General features: G+C 40.4%; 1 protein-coding gene across 1 annotated transcript in view; it reads left to right on the forward strand.

Moving 5' to 3' along the window:
- col4a1 (collagen, type IV, alpha 1) overlaps positions 1-14,334 on the forward strand; it is a 58,023-nt gene extending 43,689 nt beyond the window's left edge. The window contains exons 31-52 of the mRNA XM_036594868.1: positions 146-259; positions 361-528; positions 640-729; positions 911-1,063; positions 1,163-1,261; positions 1,390-1,479; positions 1,797-1,936; positions 2,072-2,198; positions 2,282-2,362; positions 2,532-2,630; positions 2,934-2,984; positions 6,354-6,539; positions 7,076-7,209; positions 7,296-7,368; positions 7,540-7,611; positions 7,761-7,889; positions 8,071-8,169; positions 8,278-8,490; positions 8,713-8,890; positions 9,332-9,446; positions 9,566-9,738; positions 12,342-14,334. Coding sequence (XP_036450761.1) covers positions 146-259; positions 361-528; positions 640-729; positions 911-1,063; positions 1,163-1,261; positions 1,390-1,479; positions 1,797-1,936; positions 2,072-2,198; positions 2,282-2,362; positions 2,532-2,630; positions 2,934-2,984; positions 6,354-6,539; positions 7,076-7,209; positions 7,296-7,368; positions 7,540-7,611; positions 7,761-7,889; positions 8,071-8,169; positions 8,278-8,490; positions 8,713-8,890; positions 9,332-9,446; positions 9,566-9,738; positions 12,342-12,423 — 2,666 coding nt within the window. The 3' untranslated portion in view covers positions 12,424-14,334. The remainder of the gene's footprint in view (positions 1-145; positions 260-360; positions 529-639; positions 730-910; positions 1,064-1,162; positions 1,262-1,389; positions 1,480-1,796; positions 1,937-2,071; positions 2,199-2,281; positions 2,363-2,531; positions 2,631-2,933; positions 2,985-6,353; positions 6,540-7,075; positions 7,210-7,295; positions 7,369-7,539; positions 7,612-7,760; positions 7,890-8,070; positions 8,170-8,277; positions 8,491-8,712; positions 8,891-9,331; positions 9,447-9,565; positions 9,739-12,341) is intronic.
- Positions 14,335-17,577: the final 3,243 nt, after the last annotated feature.

Here is a 17,577-nt window from a genome sequence, read left to right on the forward strand (position 1 = left end):
TTGTCTAGAAGCCCAGTGTTAGCTAACACTTTCTTACGGTTAGCATAGTTTGTTGTTTGGCAGCCAAAAATAAATATCCAGTGAAATGATTTTTTTTTTTCATAGACCAGTATATATTCAACTCATCCTTACCTCTGACCTCCAGGTGAACGGGGACCTCCTGGAGCTCATGGTTTGGCGGGACCACCTGGACCCCCAGGACCTGGTGAACCTGGACTACCTGGACCAATGGGACCCCCTGGAGAACCTGGTCCCTTTGGTGAGTTCCTTCTTGATCTTCCTTAGATGTGTGAACCTGTCGATTCACAAACTACTCATGTGCACCCAAACAGGCAGCTTATATATCTCTGGATATTGTAGGTCAAATTGGTGAAAAGGGAGAGAAAGGTCTCCCAGGTTTCCCTGGTCTAGCAATGCCTGGTCCTAAGGGTGAAAGAGGCACTCCTGGTTTACCTGGATTCCCAGGACCTAAGGGGTTGCCAGGGGAGCCAGGACATCCTGGACAAGATGGTATGCCTGGTGAGAGAGGTGAGTGCTCTTTGATGGCTTGTACTTTCCATCACCTCTTTGTGAAGCTTATGTTTTACTATAAGAAGTCAGAAACTAAAGTTGCTTTTGCTTGTGTGAATTTATTTATAGGTCCTAAAGGAGAGATGGGAATAATGGGAGCGCCTGGCTCACCTGGATTCCAAGGTGGCATAGGAGTCCCTGGTTCAGTTGGACCAAGAGGTAAAGCATCTAATACTGGCCCTTTTCTTTGTTGTATATCACTGGGGACACTGGTGCCTTACTAGGAATTTAGCATACTCAGACACTCTTTTTCTGCTGCATCAGATAAAATACCTGTATAAGATGTTTTACTGTTTATTATAAAAATGTGTGTGGTCTTTCATTAATCTGACCTGGGCAGGTGACCCTGGTTTGACTGGGCCTAGGGGAGAGTTTGGTGAACCAGGTCCCAAAGGGGAAAGAGGAGAACAAGGAAAACGTGGGCCACCTGGGAATTTGACTGAGGTGGACATGGACAACATGAAAGGGGAGAAAGGAGATGCTGGAGACAGAGGTTTGAGATTTGGATCCTGAAAATGAATGCCCAGTGTTGTGGAGAAAATAGCTAAACAAATATTTGTCAACTAACTGATTGTCTGAAATTCTCTTTCAGGTGATCCTGGTCCTACAGGAGAGAGAGGCTACCCAGGAGCGGATGGAGATCCTGGAATGCCTGGAAAAGATGGAATGCCTGGTTCACCAGGACAACCAGGTAATGTTTCTGTCAGTGATGTACTATAAGCACACTGACCACTTACAAAATCCTCTGGTGCACTGGCTGCTCACCACAGGTAGCACAGAAACTCATGCTGTTATTTCATGTTTTAATCTTTACCTTAGGTGAGAAAGGTGACCCTGGAGATCCTGGGCAATCTGGACCACCTGGTCAGCCCGGAATAAAAGGCAGCATAGGAGAAATGGGAATTCCAGGTACAATGGATAACCCCCCAGTCTTCTTATACTGAAAAGTAGTAGTTTGGTGAAAAATCACATTTATGCAATTTAACCCTTACATAAAGTGTATCATTCTGGATAAAATATAGACAAAATTTGGGCTTCAAAAAGCTACTACTAGTTTTTTTAGCTGTGTGCCAAATCCAGACATGTTTGCAGAACTCTGGGTTGACTGAGACTAATTACTACCTAACCATTAACAGCAAGGCATAAAATTATTGCATTAAGATTGTTAATAGGTGTTCCTTTTGATTTTATTTCAGTTAGTCACATGTTGATGTATGGTTTTGCAGGAGTAAGTGGGCCAAAGGGTTCCAAAGGTACAAGTGGGACACCTGGCCATCATGGGTTTAAGGGTGCTGAAGGACCAAAAGGTGACAAGGGAGTTTCAGGTCTGCCAGGGATAGGAATCCCTGGCCTCCCTGGCGAGAAGGTGCAGTATTTGTGTGTACACAAAATGTGTGTGCTTGTTAACATCAAATGCATTGAAAAGTATTAAGAAAGTAACAGCTGTGGTACCTTTGCCAAAACCTCTCTGTCCCTCTCCATACATCCCCCATACACACAGGGTCAAATGGGCCAACCCGGTTTCCCTGGGGAGTCCGGACAAAAGGGGGAAAAAGGTGCAGTGGGAATCCCAGGAAGTCCAGGAAGTCCCGGAACGAAAGGAGATATAGGGCCTATTGGTTATCCAGGCAAGTTCTGTTTCTCTTTACTGTCTTATGAGCCAGGTTAACGTTGCTTACAAAATGTTAATTACTATTTGCTTTCTGAACAGGTAGCCCTGGGGTACCAGGAGAGAAAGGTGTTGTGGGGCTACCTGGGTCACCAGGAGAACCTGGTTTTCCCGGACGGCCAGGTTGGTAAAAGCACAATCTACCACATGTCTTCACTGTGTACCAGTATTACTTTATCCTGTAATCCTGTAAAGTCCTCCTGAAATCAAATGATGCAATTTTCAACAACCCCTTTTCTATGTAGAATGACCACTTTTTACAGGCTATGTGTGATGTTTTGTTTGTATCCAGGTGAGCCTGGTCTACAGGGTCCACCAGGGCCACAGGGAGAGAAAGGAGATCCAGGGATAGATGGCATTCCTGGATCCTCTGGAGAGAGGGGTGATCCAGGTTAGTGATTCAGCACTGCATTTCCAAATATGCCCCCACCCTATCTGAAAATATGAATGAGACCAGCTTTTTCCCATGATAGAAAGGGAGATGACAGTGTAAAGATTGTGGGGTCTCACATGAAAATATTGAAACATATATTGCAAAGATAGCAATGAAATTTTAGGAATTCTTGTAGTTATAGTTGCCAGGGCAGTCTTCAGTCTTACTGAGCTTTAACAAGTCTGGGCCTTCATTGTACTATGAAAGAGAAAATTTAAGAGAAAATTGTTATGTTGACCGATTTTGAACTTTCTTCTTCAGGTGTACCTGGTAGAGGCTTTCCTGGAACGCCTGGACAATTGGGAATCAAAGGTCAGAGTCAGAGACCTCTCACATGATAGTCTAACTAAAACAGACCTAATGAATTCCAAACAGAATGCGTGGAATCTTGAATACACAATGCTGAAAAGGCTTATCTCCTTTTAAGACAAGAATTGACAGCACAGTGTAGTGTCACAGTCTTTTCATGAAGACACACTAGAAAGTATAACAGCACTACAAATCTCATTAAAAGAAAAAATAGGACAAGATATTTAGTGTTTTACCTTCTGATGATTTGTTCTTTTGTAAATATAAATCAACACAACTTTGCTGCCTGCAGCACCTTCTAAAAATTGGGACATTTTAACAACACTTAATAATTGATTGAAGACTGAAGACAACAAGTGATCCAGTTTTAAAAAGTCGTTGACATGCTGACATAGTCTAAGACGTCCCTAAAATGGTCATCTAAAAGGTAGCATTTGGTTCTTCAAAATGCATATGTATCTTCAAGCATTAATGGTGCTAGTTACCCACACACCCCCATACCATGACAGATTGTGGATTTAGATGTTTACACTGGTAACAATTCAGATGGCCTGTTTCTTCTTTGGCACGGAGGACACAACATCCATTTATTCCATAAACAATTTGAGAAGTTGACTTGCCAGACAACAATACACATTTCCTCTGTTCCATCAGTTTTTTGAACAGTCTTAAATTGTCCCTGTCCCAACTTTTTTTAAATGTGTAGCAGCCATGAATGAGCATGTGTTTGCCAAAAAACAATGATTTTTAAATATTTTTGTTTGAATATGGATTTGATAGTCATTTTGATACTCTACAGGTGTTTTTTATGAGAGGCTGTTTAGGCCAAAACTCCAACTTACCTCTCACATTCACTATCAAACCTCTCACACACACCATCAAATCTCTCACACTCACTACCAAACCTCTCACACACACCATCAAATCTCTCACACTCACTACCAAACCTCTCACACTCACTATCAAACTCTCTCACATTCACTATCAAACCTCTCACACACACCATCAAATCTCTCACACTCACTACCAAACCTCTCACACACACCATCAAATCTCTCACACTCACTACCAAACCTCTCACACTCACTATCAAACTCTCTCACACACACTATCAAACCTCTCACACACACCATCAAATCTCTCACACTCACTACTGATGGTGTGTGTGAGAGGTTTGGTATTGAGTGTGAGAGAGTTTGATAGTGAGTGTGAGAGGTTTGGTAGTGAGTGTGAGAGCGTTTGATAGTGAGTGTGAGAGTTTGATAGTGAGCGTGAGAGAGTTTGATAGTGAGTGTGAGAGGTTTGGTAGTGAGTGAGAGGGCTTGATAGTGAGTGTGAGAGGTTTGATAGTGTGAGAGTTTAATAGTGAGTGTGAGAGGGTTTGGTAGTGAGTGTGAGATGGCTTGATAGTGAATGTGAGAGGGTTTGGTAGTGGGTGTGAGATGGCTTGATAGTGAGTGTGAGAGGGTTTGACTGAGTGTGAGAGTTTGATGGTGAGTGTGAGAGGGTTTGATAGTGAGTGTGAGAGAGTTCGATGGTGTGTGTGAGAGGTTTGGTAGTGAGTGTGAGAGGGTTTGATAGTGAGTGTGAGAGAGTTTGATAATGAGTGTGAGAGGGTTTGATAGTGAGTGTGAGAGGGTTTGATAGTGAGTGTGAGAGGTTTGGTAGTGTGTGTGAGAGGTTTGATAGTGAATGTGAGAGTTTTGGCCTAAACGGCCTCTCATAGTTTTTCCTGATGCTTTTAAAACTGCTCTTTTGAAGCCTCTACTAAAAAGAGTAGCATGGATTCCTCCCTCCATACTAAATAATTTCATATCATTTTCTAACCTTCCTTTTTTACATAAAGCCATAGGAAAAGTCATTTTCAAACACTTAAATGCATATCTAATATAAACCAAGTTATTTGATTTCAATCAGGTTTTCACTCTAACCATAGTACTAAGACAGCATTGGTTCCTGTTGTCAGTGACCTCAGGCTTTCTCTTTCTATTTTGGTCTTGTTGGATCTTAGTGCAGCTTTTGATACCATTGATCACAATATTTCAATCCTTTTGAATACTGCGAAGGCCTCTTGGGCAGAGTTTTATAATGGTTTAAGTCATATTTAATAAATAGACAGTTCTTGTTTTCACTGGGAAATAATTCATAAAAAAATTAACATTTCTTGTGGACTCATAGCTATGCTGCTGACTCGCAGTTATAAATTTCAGTTACTTTTGAAAATTAAGATTCTGTTGTCAGGCTTACAAGTTCTTTGTCAGACATTTCTCAGTGGATGTAAAATCAAGAAAAACATAAATACTGATCCTTGGTACTAAAATTCAAAGAAAAGGTAGAAGGTAGGTTCTTTAGCTTTGTATACCAAACCTGCCAAACAAAACCTGGGTGTAAACTTAGGCTCTGAGCTCTGTTTTATCCTGCATGTAAATGCAGTCATTAAAGTAGCTTTTATCATTTGAAAAATATTGCTAAAGTTCAGCCTTTTCTTTCTCAGGGCAACACATAGAAACTGGTTTGTGCGTTATTACTGCAATATGTAAAATACAGAAAACATGGAGTGGCCTCTCTCGGTTATTATACTTCTGAATTGTGGAACACAATTCCACTTTGTATTTGACAGTCAAAGTCAGGGCATGCTTTTAAAAATATTTGAAGACTCATCTCTGTATCATAGCGTTTAATGAAACTATGTCTCTTCAGTATTTATCTTTTTAATTTGATCTGTGTCATTTTCTTATATGATTTTAAAATAACGCTGAGAAATTATTCTGCTGTTAAGCTTTATCACCTCTCAATAAAGCACTTTGAGCTGGTAGCAGTATGAAAAATGCTCTACCATTACTACCATTCATAAACATACATTAGGTATGATTTTAGATTAAAAAACACATTGTAAAAAAAGTAATACATTGCCAGCTACAATCTTTTCATAAACTGCATACATGATGTTGGAGAGATAATATTGCTTTTTCAGAAACAAAGTGTACAATTTTAAAACCCTTGTTTTAAAAAGTTGGGATACTTTAAACATAGGCATCATAACATAGGTGTTGTATACTTTTCAGACAGACCATATATGGTAAGTCAAGTGGCATTTGTTCTGTTTCAACAAATGACAGTCCAAATGGTCGTCAGTTGTGCTGTGTAAAGGAGTATTTATTCATTTATGCCACTGCTATAACTAAATGTATGTCACTCCTGAAGTAGAAAAAATGCAGATTTCAATATAAATAATTTTCAGGACAGAAAATAGTACTGCAGGTTCAGTTGGGCCTTATAATCAGTCGGTCTGAGAGGAACTGCAGTAAGCACTCTAATGAAACCAGGCTCAGTCAAATTAGCCAAAATCTGTTGCCACTTTTCCACCCTCAGGTGATAGAGGCAACCCAGGTCTCCCTGGCACTCCTGGAATTCCAGGTATCCCTGGTACCAAAGGAGAGAAGGGCTTGCCAGGCTTCGAGGGGATCCAGGGTCAACCTGGAGAAAGAGGACTACCAGGGCCATCCATGGAGGGACCTAAAGGTGATAGAGGAGCTCAAGGGGAGCCAGGAGAGCCAGGTAAATCTCCTATGTCTTATTATTATATATAAACACAGTGTAATCTAGTATAGTAACTGTATAATGCATACTTTTCTTTCTATTGGGGCACAATAGGGCACCGATATATGATTGGCAGTGTAATCAGTCAATTTTGTAATCTCATATTTAGTGACTTGCTTTACATGTTAGTTAGTTAACAAAACATGTTAGTTAACAGAAACCAACAACTGATATAACTTCTAGGAATCCACCATTCCCTCTATGCTACAATGTTTTCATGTTTAAGACAGTTTCTGCTGTTTATTTGAATTTAAGAAATATGACAAATGAGAAATAAGAATCATTAACCATGTGACTGTTCACAGACAACATGCATCAGTCAAATCAGTCAGTTAAGCACTGTTTAACCAAAACTGTCTATATATTTTTATGTATTTTTTATCTGATATGAATTTATATCAGCTTATTTTGTTATCAGAATGTTTAGGTCAATAAATCAGTATATACAACATGTTCATATTTAATGGGTCCTACTTTCCATATCATGTTTGCAGGGCAGATTGGTGCTCCAGGTCCAACAGGTGTTCCAGGACATCCTGGAGAGAAAGGAGAGAGGGGAGACCAGGGTTTCACAGGCCCACAGGGTACTCAGGGTTTAAAAGGCGATAAAGGTTTCACTGGACTTCCAGTAAGTTAAATGATATAAATTATATATATATATTTTATGGAATATAACAAGACAACACATTTCATGATTGTACATGTGCTATTCAGGGTGAGCCTGGCTTACCAGGTTATAATGGACCAAAGGGTGAGTTGGGAATTCAAGGTGTTCCTGGCTTCCCAGGTAAGACTCATATTGAACTTTTGAGATTTAACAATGTTATTGTAGCCTATATCCTTTCAGACCTGTTGCACAAAGCAGTGCTTTAATAGAAAACAGCAAATATTAGATATTGTTATATTGTTCTGTTGGCCTTTTTTGTACTTTACTCTTTTGTACTTAAATCTTCGTCAGGAATGAAAGGTGAAGCTGGACATGTAGGTGTCAAGGGTGAGGCTGGTGACAGAGGATTCCCTGGAGCTAAAGGTTTGTAGAAGTTTTATTCTTCTGTTGATACTTCTGTTGCCACTGTTGGTGTTAGAACTGCATGAAATGCACATGGTTGAATGGAGGATGAGAACTTGGTCTGCATAGTAAATTATTAATTTCATTGCTGTTACTCTCAAATAATCTAGGTAATGAAGGCCCCCCTGGACCTCCTGGGCCACATACTTTCATAAAAGGAGATATTGGCTTCCCGGGACCGCAGGGTCCAGCAGGTCTGCCTGGGCCTCAGGGGTACCCTGGAGCTAAAGGACAGCAAGGTTGGTTTTCTAAATGCATTTTCCTATAAATATGTGTACACATACATGGTAAGCAGTGAACGGTATGTCAAAAGACCATAACATAAACATTCGTGAAATGTAATTGCTAATATTGCTTGTTCTGTCTGTCTGGTTTGCTATCATTCTTTCTTTAACAACCCTTACACTTTTGTCTGTCCAGGATTGATGGGTATACAGGGTATTAAAGGAGAGGATGGGGAACCTGGGTACAATGGGCTTTCTGGAGCTAAAGGAGAGCCTGGGCCTGTTGGACCTGCTGGTATGTGTGCTTGCGTGCCAGTATAGGTTCTGTCATTGTGGGAAAATCCCTTTAATACACCTTGTCACACCCTCACATTATCTTTGGATTTAATCTTGCTTTGTTTAGGACCCAGAGGATATCCAGGCCCCCCAGGTCCTGATGGTATCCCAGGTCAGGTTGGCCCTCCTGGCCCTTCCTCTATGGACCATGGCTTCCTTGTAACTCGCCACAGTCAGTCTGTAGAGGTGCCACTGTGTCCTCAAGGCACCACTCTAATCTACGATGGATACTCACTCCTCTATGTGCAAGGAAACGAGCGATCCCACGGCCAAGACCTGGGTTAGTATCACACATACATGCCCCCAGTGGATGAGGAAGCAAATAGAGGAACTGGCAACTAATTAGTAAAGGAAGTAGAACAGACATATTTTCAAACAAATGAGCAGACCAGAATCAAATCACTTGATTGGCCAAGAAGACTTTCATTTGTCTTGGTGAAAGTGCTGCTTTCATAAGTGGACAATACAATCAATTTTAACAGATGCTGTTTTTGTTTCATAGGTACGGCTGGTAGCTGCCTACGGAAGTTCAGCCCCATGCCTTTCCTTTTCTGCAACATTAACAATGTGTGTAACTTTGCCTCTCGTAACGACTACTCCTACTGGCTCACCTCTCCTGAGCCCATGCCTATGAGCATGGCACCCGTCACTGGCGAGAGCATCAAACCTTTTATCAGCAGGTCAGTGAGTCTTGGGGTGCTGTGCTGTATGCCTAGGTGTTTCTAAATAAGTGGACTACACCAGCGGTCACAGCCCTGAGATCTTAAGAAGAAAATCATCATCTGGACCAGGTGTAATGGGTTAGGTAAAAATTTGCAGTGAAATGTTGTGACTCTGAGTTGAGCTGCTAATGAGCAATGAGGGGTTAAAGGGGAGGGGTGAGAACCCCTGCTGTGAAAACAGTTCAAATCAAAAATCAAAAAGAGTTTGTTAATCCAATCAGAGTTTGACAAATTTCTGATAGTTGTGACCATCTTACCATACAGTATATATACCTCCGAGGGTACAGCATCTAATGCTGAGACTAGTGATGTCTGGATTAGACTATCAGGATTGCTCTGTTGATTTGTATGTGTACGTTCATCTGTTCAGCTTGGTGTTTTGTATGTCTCTTTCTATAGATGTGCAGTGTGTGAGGCTCCTGCCATGGTGATTGCTGTGCACAGTCAGACTGTTGCAATCCCACCCTGCCCTCATGGTTGGATCTCTCTCTGGATTGGATATTCCTTTGTCATGGTGAGAGAAAATTAAAAAATGCAGTGTAGAATATGCATTATAATATACAGGACATATTCAAATCCTGTTAAGCTCTGATTCAGTGGTATTTAGTGTCTCTCTCTTTCTCTTCCTCTCAGCACACCAGTGCGGGTGCTGAGGGTTCTGGTCAGGCTCTGGCCTCCCCTGGCTCCTGTCTGGAGGAGTTCCGCTCTGCTCCCTTCATTGAATGTCATGGCCGCGGCACCTGCAACTACTATGCCAACTCCTACAGCTTCTGGCTGGCAACCATCGAGGATGATGAGATGTTTAGGTACGCTTACACATTCTGTTATTCGGCCACTCTCTGTGATGTCAACTATGTATCCTGTAGAACAAGGTTTTCCAAGTGCAGCCCAGGAAAACACCTACACTACTCATGTTAATGATTCCCTACTTTATCACAACTGACCTCATATTTGAAGGGGTTGATAAGTAGATTAGTTCCGTCAGATTTCCTAGAGTATTGACAACTGCATAGTACAGGAATTCTCCAAGACATAATATATAAAGCACTGTAGAACAAGGACATTCATTAGTCCAATGGTAACACTTTGCGTAAGAGTGGTGCTCATAAGGCTACATGACACCTGCATCAACCTTTCATGACAATAGACATAAAGGCTTATTCCAAGAGGTGTCAGCTATCATACAATCATTTTGGTTGACATAACATTGACATAACACCTATGTAAAGTGACATAACCTTTTGTTGACATTAGGCTGTCACAACAATTTCTTGGGTGAAATGACACGTAACTTAATGTCAACATTATGAATTTTTAGTAGTCAACATCACTTTTCCTGCATGAAGGCAAATTTAGTCAAATGTGTCCTGAAGTTCACCTGGTAGGCTGCTGACCACCTCTCTTTAAAGAACAGCTAAGTATAGTAGGTTTGCATAATTTGTACCAGAGATGGTAGATGGAGATGGAGTTTGAAGGGTAATGGCTGATGGTTTAACAGCGCTTCTGATGCAGACTCATAGCGCTCTCATAATGGGTATGAATTCATATCTGGAACTGGGTTCATAGCCTGTGGAAGGTCCCTAAATCCTCTAAAAGCATCTCCTGGTTGTCCCAAGTTTTCAGTGCTATATATACCAGTATAGTACAGTACAGTATTGCAGTATTAGAATAATGGACGTGATAATAAAATGCTAAAGTAATAAAATAGTCAAATGCTTTAAAAACCTAGTAGTGGGATGTGCTTGATAAATATTAATAGCTAAACAGTTCTTTATTGCCTAGTAGCAGAAGAATGCTTCATCAGTTATTTTGTACTTCAAACTGTTGATGATCTGAAACCATGATTTTGAACATAGTCAGGTATTCTGGTACGTATGAAGGTGCTACCCCATTAAATCCTTTACGAACAGTGAAAATAATCTTCAAATTAATCAAAAACAGAAATCCAGTGTAACAGCACTGAAACATAATCTGAATAAAGAAAACTAATTCTACAGCCTATCCCTTAGAATCAGGTACCCCTACAGTGTTGATATCACTAATATTCTCAGAGTAGTGTACCACTGGTCAGTAGTGGTACTAAGGTAGTCTATTTCCATTGCTAAATGAAGCAGCTGATAAATAGCGCAGCACCACATGGGCAAAAGTGAGTAATTGTGAACCTATAAAGTGCACATATATAATAGGTGTACCTGATAAAATGGGCAAGTATGAATATTTCATATAGTGTTTCCATTACTCCTTGTTAAATAATTCAAAAAAGCAGCTTTTTGTGACAACGAATGTTTTATAATAATAAATACCTGCCGTACAGTAGAGTTACAAATTTTTTTGTTGCATTACACAGAGCACAGAGACTACTTTCATGCAGAATACTCTTACACTCAGAATACTACACTCAACCCATACGTAAAGGAAAATCTGTAGAAAATCTTTAGGATCTGGATCTTCTGCTGTTTACATGTAACTGAAATTCAAAAAAGAGCAAAATCTTTTTTCAGTCACTAGAGGGAAGCACAACTCCTTCACATGCAAAGGTTTCGGCTGTAGGGGGTGCACAAAATAACTTTAACATCTCCGAACCTAACATGAAGTAAGGCAACCCGTTGACTTTAAAACATCTTTAATCCTTGGATATCTCTCATACAGTCTTGACCTGTGAACTGTGTGTGGTGGGGGGTAGTATTGGGCCATTCTTTGAGAAAAGTGTCCAATCTTTGAAAGATGGAGGTTTGTTCAGGGGTGTATAAAAGAACATTAACATCTTGAAATATGAGAACATCATGAGTGAACACTGTTACATTATAGGCTGCAGCTCATCCTATTAAATTACCTCATATACACTGACCATTTCACAACCATGTAGCACAATCGTCTGACTTAATGGGTCCCATGGGATGGCAGCCTGTACCATATGGGTCCACCACCATGTTTAATAGTTGGCAAATGTGGGTTGATGACCTCCACTGTTTTTTTTTCAGACATAAACATGGCATGGAAGGCAAACCAGCACATCATATTACTTTTTATATTGCTCAGGGGTCCTGGTTTTGTGTTCTGTTCTTTGTGCACTGGCCTTGGATACAAGTGGTTGTTGAAAAGCAACTCTGCTTTAAATTCCAGCTTTGTGAAGCTTAAAATGTCCAGGCTATTGACCATCCAGCGTCCGTCTCTCACTGGCAATGAGCAACATTGTGTGCCTCTGGTTAAAATACGTCTTGTCGATTTTCTAAGCAAGAGAATTTGTTAACTTCTTTGACAAAGAGTCAGACTTTCACATATGACTGTAGGTGTTCTAATGTGAAAGGTCATTTTAATGTCAAGTATGCCAAGGCACACAAAACCAGATCTTATTGTAGCACATTTTGCTGCTTATTTACACCTTGCTAATCGTCATGTCTCATTCCAGGAAACCTGTCCCCACTACGCTAAAGGCCGGGAATCTGCGGACCCACATCAGCCGGTGTCAAGTGTGTATGAAGAGGACTTAGGCCAAATCACACCTCTTCTTCAGTATCTGGTTTTCATGTTCCAGTTTTACAGAAGTAAAAAAACAGCATGGTGCTACTTTAGAGAGAGAGAGAGAAAAAGAGAGAGAAGAGGACTTAAAAAGTGTTCTTTCAGACTTAAGAACGCTAATGGAACCACACAGGCGGGTGTCAGCCTTCTCCGGTCAGCGCTGATGAGACCCCATCTAGTGGCTCTTTTCCATACAGAACACTACATTAACATCCTCACTATGTTTCTTTAACAAAAATGACACCTGTTTACAATTGCACTGAGTACATCTATAAGTAAACAGGCTGTCATTTTGGAAAAAAAGAGTTTTGTGAATCAGGTGCTATTGAATACAAATATTCTATTTGTTTTATTGCTCTGTTTTTTTTTTTTTGTTTTTTTTTTGCCCATGTCACTTAACAGCACGAAATGTAAGTATCCTGTTTATCTTTTTTTTGTTCAGATTTTCATTATCATATACTAACTTTAGAGATTTGGATTTGTCTTTCTAATACTACACCGTAAATTATGTTTGTCAGCATCCTCTTATGTGGTCCAACAGCCAGGGTGTAGTTTGAGCTCTGTTGTAAATATACAGCTTTGATTAGTAATTAACACTCAACATCATAATCTCTTCAGGTAAATGCATTTAATTTTGTCATAATGAGTTATTTATGGAAACTATGAGATAAGAATATAGAGACCAAGGGCACTTTCCACACACGGCCGTTTTCACTGTTCTGTTGACCAAGTCATAATATAACCGACAGTTTGGTTAAGGCACATAATGTTGAGTTAAATTATTTAGCACTATATGCTTTTGTAAGCCCACATCTGTGTGCAGCTTCACAGCATTTGTTTGTCTGTGCCTGGGGAAGAGCAGTGGGGCAAAACATGTTTACATCCACAAGCAGTTTTAGTGTGTGGCGAGTGTGCTCCATGTATGTGCTTTTTGCAGTCGCTATATTGCACAGTCATATCATAGTATCCCAGTCATATTTCAAACACCCTCACGTACATGAACACTTCTGCGTTCGCCTCTAACCTGAATACTGTAGATTTGCAGGCCCACTGCTCAGAGGCAACAGAGGCAGAGGCAGCCATGCATGCTTAATTACCACTCAGCTCAATAACTACCAAATGGCAAAAATATTTGTTTCATATATCTGTCACACTGATAAGGCTCCTATAGATTCCAGCACAGGTTTCCAGCACATGTCATCTGTCTGTGACCCAAACATGTTATTCGATTCACGCTACCCAGGACGCTGTGCTGTCTTCGGTGTCATTATAGTGCTGGTCTCTGTGGATGTGTCTCAAGGTTTTTTTGCTGTCTTAAGTGCCTGGTAATTGAACGCTAGACCAAAGAATATGCACATTTACCATTTTTTTAACACTGAATATACTTGATTTTGCAAGCTTTAAACTTTGCAGGATACTCTTGTGTATAAAGTCCAAGTAGTTTTTTTTTTTCTAAAATATATTGAGCTAAAACAACGCCACTGTTTCAGCCAAAGTCAGAAAGTCAGGCGTATTTATGTATTCGGAAAGTGCCTTAAATAAAGTTGGGGTTTCTAGAGGACATATTCCAGAGTGCCCACTCACTTCGTCCTGGCTTATCCCACGCCAGCTGATTGTACTCTTTCATGTAATGTCACTTGCCTCAATTGGACGCTGTTGTAGCCTAGCACTGCTGATAGTTGTTGCTTTCCCTGTGAATGTTCACATGCAGTATTAAAAGCACTTGCTTAGCATTGAGATTCATGGAAGAATACAGAGTTGGAATGGGATTTTCAAGCACAGCTTTAAGTTTTGATTTTTTTCCCCCCTCCAGATTTCTAGCTAGTTCACTTCGTGTCTCTGCCCCCTCTGTATAAATCATACAATAAAACTGTTTGTGTAAGTGTTCTGTGTATTATTTCCAGGTAATGTTATGTGATGGAAATATTCGCAGGAGTGTTTTCCTTCATGGTTGGTTTAGTTTCCACTGTTTTCATGTCACTGAAATGTAGAGGACGTATCTTCCATTTTTCTTCATCTCAACTCCATTTTCCCCCCTTTGCTTCACAAACAATTCTGTGAGGGTTTATGTACCAAAAACAGTTAAAATGGATTTGTGCACCACCATTCTCCAACCTCTCTTTATCCCATACTGTTTACGTTACTGTGCCTTTGAGACTGATATATGATATTCTCTGTTCCAATTGATTGCCCTGTATGTCATTCAAAAAGCAGTCCCTACAACTTTAAAGTGAAGCTTTATGAAACACAACTCAGTTCCAATGTGCTTTTGGAAGCAACATCAGCTCAAGAACTGTTTGTCAGGCACTTCATGGATTGGGTTTCCATGGCTAAGCAAGTCTAAGTCTAAGATCCTGGTCTAAGATCCCCATGCACAGTCAGTCATCACTGGGGTGTGGTGTAAAACACACCACCATTCAACTCTGGAGCAGCGAAAACATCTTTTAGAGAGATGAATCGTGCATTATCTGGCAGTCTGACAGGCAAATCTGGGTTTGATGGATGCCAGAAGGCCGTTACCTGCCCAAATGCGTAATGTCAACTATAAAGTTTGGTGGAGGAGGAATAATGTTCTGGTGCTGTTCTTCTTGGTTTGGGCTTGATCTCTTGGTTCCAGTGAAGGGAAAACAAAATCACATGCTATCTTAATCACATTTTAGAGACTTTTGTTCTTTCAACTTTGTGGCAACAGTTTGAGGAAGACGTTTCATCATGACAGCACCCCATGTACAAGGCGAGGTTCTTAAAAAATAATTTTGTGAGTTTGGAGTGAAACTTCTCTAACTCTATGGTGGGTGAACAGAAGTGAATCCCCACAGCTATAATGGGAAGTTTTCCCAGGACAGTGTGGAATGTTATGACAGCAAAGTGGGGACCATAAATGGAAAGAGCATATCTAGAGATGTCAGTCACATTTCCAGTCACATTGTTGCCAAAAAATTGTAGTAATGAATGGTTTAAAATATATTATGATGTTGGGTAATGTAGTCTTCTCCTGTCCCCGCTAGTGGTAGTGGTAGACATTGGCCTGAAGAGGGCACTCTAATTACATCAAACTAAACGTTAGCTCCCAACTCTGAACACAGGCAGTGCACCAGTACTGGCACAGGAAGTGAAACATATCTTATTACTTTGAGCATAAAGCTTGCTACAAAGAGCAGTGATAAGGATCTGTATGTTTGTGTCAGTTAACAGCTGTTTAGATGGAAGCTGTTGGGGTTTTCACTTAGTAATGTAGGAGCTACCACAGCTCTTCTCTTCCAGGGCTGTAATGTGTGTTTTACAGTTTTGTGGTCTGGCAGTTAGAGAGCTGCTGAAGGTTCATGGCTGGATTGAATCAGAGTAAGATCACCTTGCACTGCTTCTACTCTACTTACATATCTCTCACAAAAAGCGTTTTTGTGCCAGAGCTAGAGGGGAAAGCAGTTGTACTTGTCTCTCTGCTCAGGTTTGCTTCATTGTTTGAGAGGTTGTGACAGACATTAGTCTCATCGCTTAAAGGTGTTTGCAGAAAAAAGGCCTCGGCTCCCACAAAATTACCCCTCTTTGGTTGAGAGCAGAGAGTGACAATGAGAAGCACTTAAATCTGGTAAAAGCTAACCTCTCTCAGAGGAGGGCAATAGGCCACTTCTACAGGTTTGATGAGAAGATGTGTGAAGATGAAGGTCATTTACGTTTCTTTGTTGGTCCTTCTTAAGATTTCATTTGTCTGTGAACCTGTGAAAGTGATATTTTTAGTGGCTTTACGGTACACCAGGTCCAGACGCTCCACTTTAAAACTATTATAAGACTAATAGTGTTAAAACACCCAAAGGTTCATGATGAATTTGAAGAGTATGCTATATATGTCTGTGAGGACATAAGCAGGGTGCTCTTAAAAATAAAGGTTCCTAAATTTGTTTTTGTTTGGACATACAATTGTAGGGAAAAAAAAAAACTTTCATTAATTTGGAACCTTTTCCAAAGTTGGAATTTTACCTCAGCTAAAGCATTCCCAAATTTAGCTTCTTTTGTTTTGCACTGGAGCTATGAACCTAAAAATGCTAACAAACAGTAGAACTCAATCTTTTCCCTAAATACACACCCAAAACTTCTCTTAACCCTCTCAAACCGCATCCTGGTCTGAGTGGTTTGAAAGACGTTTTGAGGATATATTTATGGAAAAGATTTTGGTGACTATTTACTTCTAGTGATCGTTAGCATTGCTAGCCTCCAAGCTTTCCTAGTAAGGAAAGAAGCTTTGGACACCAAACATGTCTTGGCTGATCAACTACATATGGGGTAAGTGGAAAATTGTGTAAATTTAAAGAATTTAAAGAAAGATTTGAAGAACCACCCATTGAAAGGTTCTTTACGGGAAAAAAAAAATAGTTCTTCTAATGAGTCATTCTGAAGAACCCTTTTGGCACCTACAGTCTTAAGAGTATACAGTATGTGCCACCTCTGCTTGCATGGTTTGACGATGTGGTTGAGTATTTGTCTTTGGGGGTGTGCATAAGAATGCAGTTGCATGTGCTTAAATGAATGTGCTTTGCAAAACTCGTGTCAGTGTATATTAGTGTGTGGGAGCACTAAGGCTCTTGGCCACATACACAGATCGATTGTGCTGAAGAAGAGATACCCCACGTCTTTGATCTCTCCATCTTTACAGGAAGCTCGTCCCTTGTTCCCTCCTTCTGTTTGCCAGAAGGGCAAACATAACCTCTCACCCTTTCAGGCATGGGCTGCTGGGAAAATGGTATGTATGAATGAATGAACTTCGACTCGGTACTCAGTAGAGTTTCTGAGTAAACTCTGGAACATTGCTGACTTTACTTCTGCTCTTTTTCAGTGAGTGGAAAAAAAAATACATGTAAAATGGCATGAAATGTCTCACAGTTAGACATGAACATGTACACAAACACACAACCTAATGACAGAGATAAAGTATCTTTCCCAAAATCTGTCAAAGTAGAAGTGGCTGTGTCAATCAGATACACTCTAATTCACAAATAGAAAGTTTTAAGGAAACTGTAGATCTCACAAATGGCATGCATTCTGAAGGTGATCCTTAGTCTGGAGGCCTTGCCTGTTATCTATGCAAAGGCACTTGTGGTGCTTTGTGCATGTATGTCTTCATCAGGCTA

The sequence above is a fragment of the Colossoma macropomum genome, unplaced genomic scaffold (genome assembly GCF_904425465.1).
Source record: "Colossoma macropomum unplaced genomic scaffold, Colossoma_macropomum, whole genome shotgun sequence".
In the NCBI taxonomy this organism is placed as follows: Eukaryota; Metazoa; Chordata; class Actinopteri; order Characiformes; family Serrasalmidae; genus Colossoma; species Colossoma macropomum.